This window comes from Phalaenopsis equestris, unplaced genomic scaffold (genome assembly GCF_001263595.1).
Source record: "Phalaenopsis equestris unplaced genomic scaffold, ASM126359v1 Scaffold000364, whole genome shotgun sequence".
NCBI classification, from domain to species: domain Eukaryota; kingdom Viridiplantae; phylum Streptophyta; class Magnoliopsida; order Asparagales; family Orchidaceae; genus Phalaenopsis; species Phalaenopsis equestris.
This window is the reverse complement of record NW_018164806.1, coordinates 589702-599996: the sequence shown is the minus strand read 5'-3', so window position 1 is coordinate 599996 and position 10295 is coordinate 589702. Positions and strand designations below refer to the sequence as shown.

At 33.2% G+C, this 10295-nt stretch overlaps 1 protein-coding gene across 2 annotated transcripts in view; it reads right to left on the bottom strand.

Annotated features, from left to right (window-relative positions):
- LOC110026352 overlaps positions 1 to 10027 on the bottom strand; it is a 19738-nt gene extending 9711 nt beyond the window's left edge. The window contains exons 1-5 of one of the 2 annotated variants that reach the window (XM_020727249.1): positions 9645 to 10027; positions 6732 to 6841; positions 6282 to 6653; positions 5574 to 6201; positions 5002 to 5219 (exon numbers count right to left, since the gene is read on the bottom strand). In XM_020727249.1, the coding sequence (XP_020582908.1) occupies positions 5113 to 5219; positions 5574 to 6201; positions 6282 to 6653; positions 6732 to 6841; positions 9645 to 9870 (1443 nt within the window). In that variant the 5' untranslated portion in view covers positions 9871 to 10027 and the 3' untranslated portion in view covers positions 5002 to 5112. Of the gene's footprint in view, positions 1 to 5001; positions 5220 to 5573; positions 6202 to 6281; positions 6654 to 6731; positions 6842 to 9644 lie in introns of those variants that run through there. The other variant, XM_020727250.1, reaches the window with a different exon arrangement.
- Positions 10028 to 10295: the final 268 nt, after the last annotated feature.

Below are 10295 nucleotides of genomic sequence, written 5' to 3'. Positions count from 1 at the left end.
AATTTGATTTGCATACTCATAGTCATATTTCTCATGTAATCATTTTCTGGCAATGACTCATCAATCAAAATTTTCTTAACATACATAAACAATGTAGGATTCAAAATTGTTGCAATAGACAAAAATTACATTTCCCCCAATATTTGTTGAATTTGATTTGCATACTTATAGTTATATTTCTCATGTAATCATCTTCTGGCAATGACTCATCAATCAAAATCTTCTTAACATGCATAATTGCAGGTAAAAATATATTTGAAGTAGGATATAAAGTCTCAGACATCATCTTTATAACATTATTGAAAACTGAAAGAAACTTTTTGATTTTCTCATATTTCACCTATTTTGAATCAACAGACAATCATTTGATTTTCTCATATTTCACCCATTTTGAATCAACAGACAATCATTTGTAGATATTATCTCCAATTGCATAGTGATAAAAAATATTGCGATAAATAAATGTGAACTCCAATATGTTGAAAGTTGAGTTCTATCTAATGGAAATATCAATCGAAAATAACATTGTAACTACACTTCTAATTGTTGTCATTTCTATAAATTTATACAATCTTGCAGGGGATTTTTTCAGATACTTCACCGACTCTCTGATATTTTAGATGATTTCATGAACCTTCTTTATCTCATCATGCACCATTATATTAATTATATGTACGCAACATCTTACATGAAAAAAAAACCACAAAAGTGCAGCTTTCCGCATGATTGAAAATTCATTTTTAAGAAACTAGCTGTCACATCATTATTACTCGCATTATCTAAAGTAATTGTAGAGATTTAATCTTAAAGCTTTCACTCCAACAAACACTCACAAATAGCATCACAAATGTAAGTGTCCGTATGTGGAGGCTCTAACTCAATAAAGTTGATAATAAACTTCTTAAACTTTCATATGTCATTATTGATAATAAATTTCTTAAACTTTCATATGTCATCAATATAATGGGCAGTCAAACACATATATCTGGTAGTCTGATTGAAGGTTCAATAATCTGCAGTTAATGACACTATGTAAACATCTTTAAGGCGAGATTTAAGTTTTTCAATCTCGCATTCGTAAACTTTCATGCAATCAATTTTTATGGTGTTTCTTAAAACACTTGAAAGTTAGGATTCAACATTTTCAACAATATAATGAACCAAGTATGTTAAACCATCATGAATGGATATTCATGTACAATTATCATTTTTTCAATCACCGCTTCTTCGAGTTGTTGATCATAATTTTCAGAATCTAGAAAATAAAAATCTCTAATTCACCATAAATTTCAAAAGGCAAGAAATTTAGCAACTTTTGTCTCTTGTATGATAAGTTAACTTGTTGTTGACTCTTTGCTTTTATCTTTGCACATTCTTTAACGTCTAAGAAACTGTGAGGTTGTACCTGACTTAGATTTGAGGATTTTCACCCCACAGCAAATACATTGAACAAATGATATTTCAACTCCCTTAGAATTTTATTTAATATCTATAAAATAGTCCCACACAGATGATTTTCTATTTTTGTCCTTCTTACCATATATTTCAGTACTAGTGCTTCTAACTGTCAATTCAACAAGTTGAAAACTATCAATTCATTCTTGTGTTACAAGTGACAATTACTCCTCATTTGACACAGATTAAGAATGTTCAACATTTGATATTGTAAATATTTATACACAAAAATATAATATCGCATGAGATTTCATGCATGGATGTACAAACAACAACAAACAAACAAATATTTGATCAAAAGATTAGTTTTCCAAAGCAATCATATAATTTCAAAATTTAGAAGTAAATGACCTTCAAATGAAAAACAAATTTAAATATATGGAAGGATTTGCTTCCACTTAACATGCTTTCTAAAAAAAAACATATACATTCAAGCTAAAGAATTGTGATTGTAAGAAACTGGACTTTTAAATAGCATTCAACAAAAAAAGTAGTAAAAAAATAACTAGCTTTCCTTCTAATATTAGTCCCCAAGGGTATTTAATTATTCTCATTCCACTGAAAGTTCATATACAATCCTTTCATAACCATAATATTTTCCCCATCTAGCTAGTGTAGGATAACATGAAGATAAACAAATATATTGTTAACTTACACAAATGAATAACATCTATTTATTAACAACTTGTTAGTAACAAGTTTTCATATCCATAACAAATATCATTATAACTATCATTATTCTCAAAACAACACAAATTGGACTAGATATTTGAAGTGTGTAAGAAAGATCGGAAAATAAAACATTTTACGTTCACTGTTTTCATTATACAAATGTACCCAAACAAGTGAAACAACCAACAAGTCTTTCAGCTCAAACATTTTGCTTTGCCTCTTCAACTCCAAATAAAGCAAGAAGAAACCAACATGAAATTAATTGTTTGGGTTTTGTCATGACTATTCTCTCTATTTGTATGTTGTTATTATCAAACCATTAACACATAAAAGCATAGATTATCATCAAAGGCACACGAAATAAACCTTTGTCATTTTCATGCAATTTATTTTCAAACCTCCTGACATTAATCGAAGAGATATAAAATAATTTGGACTATAGCAACATTAAATTAAAAATGTCAAATGAGGTATTAATATTTACATTCACTCACAATAAAATTTCGGTTATGTTTCTTTTGTCTTCAAAAGAACCAATACGTCATATTTTTTTCTCTCACATTCTTTCATTCTATACCTATCTCTCTACCCATATGTTTCTATGGCTTCAGATATCTGCACTCCTAACAAGCAATGGTGATGGAGATGCTTGGAAGGCTTGTGCCTTTGAGGGTAGCCACTGCTTCTATGAGTCACTAGTTGGTGTATATGATTTTTGATAGAACAAAGGAGACTCTAAGCTTTTGATTCCTCTTTTCTTTCTGCATATTTCTACATATTTTGGCAACCTATTTCTTTAATTGCATTGTATTCTTCACAAAACCATCCATAAAAAAACGGATCCAGAAGCAATAATAGGATCACAACACAAACTCTAATACTTGTATGAAACACCACACAAATGCACAACAACCGAGCTAAAGGTCACAAAAAACCCTTATATAAATAATGAAACAAGAATATTGAGCAAGGAAGCAAGAAGATAACACCTCGGTAGCCAAAGAAACAACCAAGCAAGAATATCGAGCGCAAAAATACCGAGCAATTGACTATCTGAGGAGAAATAGAAGATATTTTAAAAGACGAACACAAACAACAAACCTAAGCTCTCGCCGCCGAAACTCTTTTGCGATTTTGAGAGGAGAAGCAAATGACTCGGAAGAGGAAGAGAGCCGAAACAGAACTTTCGAGAGCAGACGAATACAAACGAGAAACCCTAAGTTCTCACCGCCGAAAACCTTTCACGATTTTGAGAGGAGAAAGAGTCGGATGAGGAAGAGAGCCGAACTTTCGAGAGTGGAGGCTGGAGAGTGAAGAGGATTAGGGTTTCTTTTGATATAAAGTTATATAAATATTATATCATAATATTTATATAAGTAATACTAATATATTAATATTAAAAATTTGTTATATATTACAATTTATATAACTTATATTATATATAAGTATATTACTAATTTAGTATATTAATATATTATTATTTTTAATTTATTATATATTATAATTTATAAAATTCAATTTTTTAAAATATCATAAATTTTTTATGTATAATTATTTTAAATTATTTTATTATAAAATTTAATTTTTTAAAATATCATAAATTTTTTATATGTAATTATTTTAAATTATTTTTCATTTCGAACAATAACGATTCAAACACGAACGGACGCATCATTGTTTGTGTTTGATTCGTTTAACAAACCAAACAAAAAAAATGTTCATGTTTGTCATGTTTACTTGTAGAAAGAATCGGACACGAACTATTCGCGAACAACGAGCTTTTTTTACTGCCCTAGTTGGAATTGGTCGACACTAATTAGTGTTGTTGCACCGTTGAGTCAGCATCGCTAGTTTTTCAACGGAATTTTTAATGGCAGATTTCTGTGACACAAATTTGAATGCTAATGCAAATTTGAAGCCAATGTCGATGCAAAATCAAGTAGCGACGTCCATTTTAACGTCAAAATTTTTTTCGACGCTAATTTGTCTTAGCATCGAAAAAATGTCCCAATCAGAGTCGGAAATATCTGATGCTAATCGAGCATTTTCTTGTAGTGTATTTCTATATTCAATCCTTAGCATCTCCCAGATAACATATAAGGCCACAGTTTCTGTTTGTTTGTGTGTGTGTGTGTATGTGTTGTGTTTATATATATAAATAATATATATATGTATGTATGTATGTATAAGTGTCAAAATGGTCTCTCAACTATTTAATGGGGGTCATTTTAGTCTCTGATCTTTAAAAAATATTAAATTAATCCTCAATTATTTTAAAAATTGGGGTTTGGTGTTGTTAAAAATAGAGGTAATTTTAAAATTATGTTTTTTAGGACGTCATGATTCAAAATCTAAGAATAAAGGTATTAGATAAGTATCAAATAATTATAGTTATTTAAACATAACCAACAAGATAATACTTGTTTAATTATGATTAATTAAAAAGTATCAAATAATTAAGAATATTCATGATTATTATCTCCCTTCTTTAAAGAACATTAACGTAATTTTATTAATAATTTTTTATACTTATAACAATTTTTGAGTGACAATATACTACTGATGAAATTAAAGCATTTTATTTCATATTTCTGCTAGCCAATTATTTAAAAATATGCATAAATAATTTGTATGCCTGAATGAATATACAATGATTTGTGTCTTAGGTCATATTTCATGTCATAAAAATAGTTTAGTTGAGAGATAGAAAAATAATAATTCAAAAAAAAAGAACTAACAAAAGCAAAGAAAAAAAACATCAGTAGTGAATTATCAAGAAAAATCCAAAAAAAATAGTTGAATCATTGAGCATTTCATAAGGCATACTGGAGAGCATCGATATAAGATTGGAATCGAAGGCGTACATCCCCTAACTACGCAAGGTGTCATGCAAGCTCCATCGTCCTTTTCAATCATTGTTGCCCTGAAATGCCTTGTCGACGCCCCTCAAATTGAAGGCTTCAACACCCGCTTGTGTTGGCTTCACTACTTGATCATTCTCACCGCTCGACTCCCTTGAAATGTCCTGCTCGTTATGTTCACCTCGTCTAACAAGCCAAAACACCCCCCTTGATCATGTGAAAGCCCTATACCTTTTCGTCGGCGATATGTTTGTAAATCAGGTAACAAAATATTAAAACTCCAAAGTACCCCATCGACCGGCAGAATTTTAACCCAAATTTCAGATTTTTTTAAAGATGAGACTACTTCAACCACTCTTAAAATAGTAGGGGACTAATTTGACACTTTTTAAAAGTCAGGTACTTAAATGACCCCTTTAAATAGTGGGAGGCCATTTTGTTTGTTTTTGACATGATGTCTGATGATTGAATACTTATATTGCTCTCTATATATATATATATATATATATATATATCAGCAGAATGATGAAATTTTTGTCAAATAAATTGATGGATTAGCTGACCAAATAGCATTATTTGACTTACAGGTAGAAGATGATGAGACTGGCAACGAGTCAGGCAGCATTGATGCTGAATCCTTGATGCTTTCTCTGTCTTGCACTGGCAACGTGGAATCAAAAAATACTGTATGTGCACTCTGTGCGATCAGTCGTGGTGAGTTGTATCCCTTGTGCGGGGATTGGTTAGGTGCAGCTGAATTTGAAAAGTAAGCTGGTTTGGAGTCAATTCTATGATCAGAAGCATGTGACAGTGTTCGAGACAAATATTTACAAAAGAGACAAGGTGGCTGAAAATCATCTTGATCTATAGTAGGGGAGCAAGGTGAAAGAGAACCAGTATTATAAGGGCATTCTTCAAATGGAGAAGAAGATGGAGAGGGAGAGGGAGAGGGAGAGGGAGGCGGGCTTGAGGTATCTAAGGATGAAATTGAATTGTTGAGGTAAGAAGTCAAAACTACAGATTTGACTTCACCAAAAACAGAATGATTAAGGCCAAGATTTTGTACATGTGAGCCCATAATAGCGTCAGCTAGTTGTCTCAATCTTTTAGGTAAAAGACTGCCACTCCCATAATCAGACAAAATGGAAGCTTGAAGTGTAACGGGAGGCGATATGGTTGAACCATGGACATTTGTCATCTGTACATATATATTCTGCATGCACAGTGGAAAAGAATTCGGAATTATAATTATTGAATATAAATATGCATGAAGAGTGATGAAAGGGTAGTTACCTCATTCGGTCTAAGATGCAATCCTAATTTAAGCTGCTCTTTTAGTTCATTCATATTTTCCTGGATATGACCGATGGAGTTGCTTACTGTGAAGTTAAAAAGAGCATTCGTCCTCTCCCAAATAGAAGATGTTTGGGGAGGAATGACAGTGATCCCACCAGGAAACTTCAAAACCTCAAAAGAAAATGTTTCTCCAAAAATAGATGGACTCAAAGTAAGATTAATTTGCTGGAGAACCAACTCAATCAAAGATGATCTCAACAAGCTGAGCGCTGGTAAGCTTATGGAGGCATGTCTTGGTTCAGGAAGAACACCAAAGGCAACAGAAGTAGACTTTTTTGAAGTGGTGGGTTGCATAGAAATTATAGAGACCTGTGAAAATAACCGACCTAAGTTAGCATATGATCTAGAATAAAGTATTTCAAGCAGCCTGAAGTACTAGTGTAGTACCTTTGAATTAGGAACCCCTATTTCCTCGAGGATATCATATTCAAGTCTTTTAATGTGCATAGTGAGGAGTGACAATGGCTTTTGCAGAATGAAACCAGCCTGTATTTCAGCTGAACAGCAGCCAAAGACAACATACATATTACTAAATATCCATGCTATCAAATTTTATGATAAAATGCTCATCAAACACAATCAATTTACAAAAAATTATATCTATGGCTTCGTCCATGTGTGCTAGATATCCAATAAACAGAGAAACACGTTTTGGTTTCTAATGGTATGCAATGACATAACTTTTGACTGTTCAAATGTTCTCCTGGTTTAGTGTGTTGCAAAGAAAATGACAGTTCATGAAAATAATCTTATCCAGTGAAATTACCTTAATTAGGTTAATAAAAAGTTTGCATGTCTACATTGGAAGACAATCTTTTAACCATGTTCTCTCCAGGATCTCAGAAAGCATAGCAAATTCACCTTGAATGTACCAGTTAATATCAGCTTTAAGCTGATCTTCCTATTCAACCTTCAAAAGAGGGAAGTTTCAGGCAAATACAATTCACCAGCCTTTACAACCTTTCTGCCGGCCTAACTGACTTACCATCAACTATGAATAAGTGAGGAAAGTGCTGCCTTTATTGCGTGCATTAGAGGGTTTCGGAAATATGGCTAACTAAACTGGGGGGAGGGGAGAGTTTTCCTGGGATGCATGCAACTCTGAGACACTTAAGGGAAAGGTCCGCCTCACATTGCTTGAGTGATAGCTAGCCAGAAGGGCCAGAAAAAACAAGTAGAAGCATGTGCCTTTTAGGATAATTTAAAATTTCTAAGTTAGATCTGAAAACTGTTGTACTTTGCAAGTATAAAATAGCGCAGACTTACTACAAAAATTTCAAGTATGATATACTTTGTTACATGTAGAGGGGGCAAACCACTGTTTCGCATGATACAGATTAGTCGCTTTCCTTCATGCCCCTACCGTCTTTATTACTTTTGGTTTATAAACATTTTCAGTCATGTTCTATCCATGCTTTCATGACATCATTCATTCAGTATGATTTGTGTTTTTCAAGGTTGTTACCTCCCTGATTGAATCTTTTTTCTGTGATGAAATTTTGGTCAAAATTAATCAATCGAAAAAAAAGTTGACCGACAGTTACCTCCCTGATTGAATCTTTTTTCTATGATGAAATTTTGGTCAGGACATCATTCATTCAGTATGATTTGTGTTTTTCAAGTTAGTTACCCTGATTGAATCTTTTTTCTATGATGAAATTTTGGTCAGTGATATTTATTGTCCTTCAAATTTATGCACATGTCCCATTTCTGTTCAAGTTTACCGCATATTTTGCTTTAATGCTTTTGCTCCATCACTAAATAAATCACTGCACCTAGAAACATCTTAATCAAATCATCCTTCTCCAATAGTAATTTGAGAACATGCCCTTGTGTAGTTAACTTGATATTAAAGGTTCGGTATTTTCGGTTAGCATTAATCAAACAACATTCTTCTCTTCCCTGCAAATCCTTAAAAAGTTTTTTATAGCATTTTCGATACTATAATTCTCTATCCATTCTATGATGAGGGACAATAAAAGACTCAAAAAATTCTTATCCATCAGCAATTGTTGGGCCTTGCGGGGGAACAAAGTGATAATCATAAAAATGAACGCTAACAACAAATATAAGAACACTCTGAACTACAAGTTTTTGTATTTGATGATAGTAAACTTTGTTTGACGATCATTAGTTACATGAACAAACTTGAACAGATGCTAAAATAAAGACCATGCTAAAAAAAGTCAGCGTATTAAGCATTTAAAAATAAAAGATCAACTTGGTTGAAGATCATTGAGCACATTAATATCTCTCAAAGAACTAAGAATAAAACAGTAATCATGATTAAAAAAAAAAGAAAAAGTTCCCCTCTCGAGTCTCTATAAATAAAAGTTCCGTGAAACACAAACAACATCAACCATACGGGCTTCAAATCCACATCCTACAATGGTTTTAGCTGTGCCAGTAAAACATAATATGTTTCAAATGCTGTGATATTGTGTGACAATAGGTGAAAGCTACAAACCTTGCAAGTAGTTTTTAGCACATGTATTAGAAATGATAGATTAAAATGTCACCAAATAACCAGAATGATGAACCTGAGAAATTTCTACATTATGAACAGTGAAAGTGAATAGCAAGTAATTGAAGAAAAAATCAAAGACTGCCCAAACATGCAATACGATAAACATGTCATACAAAGTCAGCTACTGCATATGAGCTAAGATTTTGGAGTGAATAAAACAATTCAGAAAATAAGAATAGCAAGTGTGAATGATAAATAAAGCCCGCCACAGCATCTAGACCGTGCTTAACAAAAATAAATAAATCTAATTACAAGAGAAAATAATAAAAATATCATAGAACAATATGCATAGATGCCAATAATTTACAGTGTCATAAACTTGGAGCAATATTTCCACGAACCAAAGTTAGTGCAGCCAATAGGATGTTCAAAGATGCAGTTTCAAAAACAAAGCAGAAGCGGTACGCATCTCAGCAATAAGTTCAAGAATCAAGATGAGACACGCGGATGAAAATAGAGAAAAAAATGATCCCCTTGAATTAAAACACGTTACCGAGTAGTAACCAAAACATCATAGTAGCAATCATAACCATGAAAGTGTTCCAAACTGCCAAAAGTAGCAAGGAACAATTTAACTAATAGCAACCGGCGCAGCAGCAGCATGAGATAACTAATACAGCCAAATCACCAAGAAAGCGCCACAACGAACATTAGCATCTCAGCTACTCTCAAACGCTAACTACATCAAACACGCCAGCTCCACTCCGCAAGCAAAAACAATTCCTAATAAAAAACCAATTTCAACATTGATAAAATTAGTTAAGGAGACACACCAGAAGCCGCCTCAGCGTCATCAGGAACGAACCCGGAGCGGAAGCGTATCATCGGAACGATCCAGAAGATGGTGGATATAAGGACGCCGATGGTGAGGAGAAGCACTATACCGCATCTAACGCTGGAAAACCTTCTAATTCCCGCCACAAAGGAACAAGGAGCGTCGGCGACGGCAGCTGTCTCCGCCGCCGAGATCCCGATATCAAGCACCTCGGGCTTTCCCATCAAGGAAGCATTGGCCACTCCGCTTGACTCGATCAAATCGAGTAGCGCCGACACGAATCCCTAAACTATTCGGGAGCGAGATCGCCAGTCTATAGCAGAACGGGAGAATGGAGCGGCGCCGATGACCATTGGACACTTTCGCGCCTTCCTCGCTTGCTTGTTCTTAAATAAATAATATTTATTTCGTACTGTTTAGGGCATTCTATTGATATGATAATGGATAGCCCATATTTTTATTTCTTATTTTGTAAAATGGTTAATTATTAGCCGTGAATTACACTCCAAGAAATTAGAGAGTGGATGGTGATGAACACTTAATCTTGTGTTGATTAGTCTCATCAATCATTGCAGATTTAGCTACTATTCGTTTATGAAATGATCTTCATATTTATAAAGATTAATGAACTATTATTTTATTTATAGAG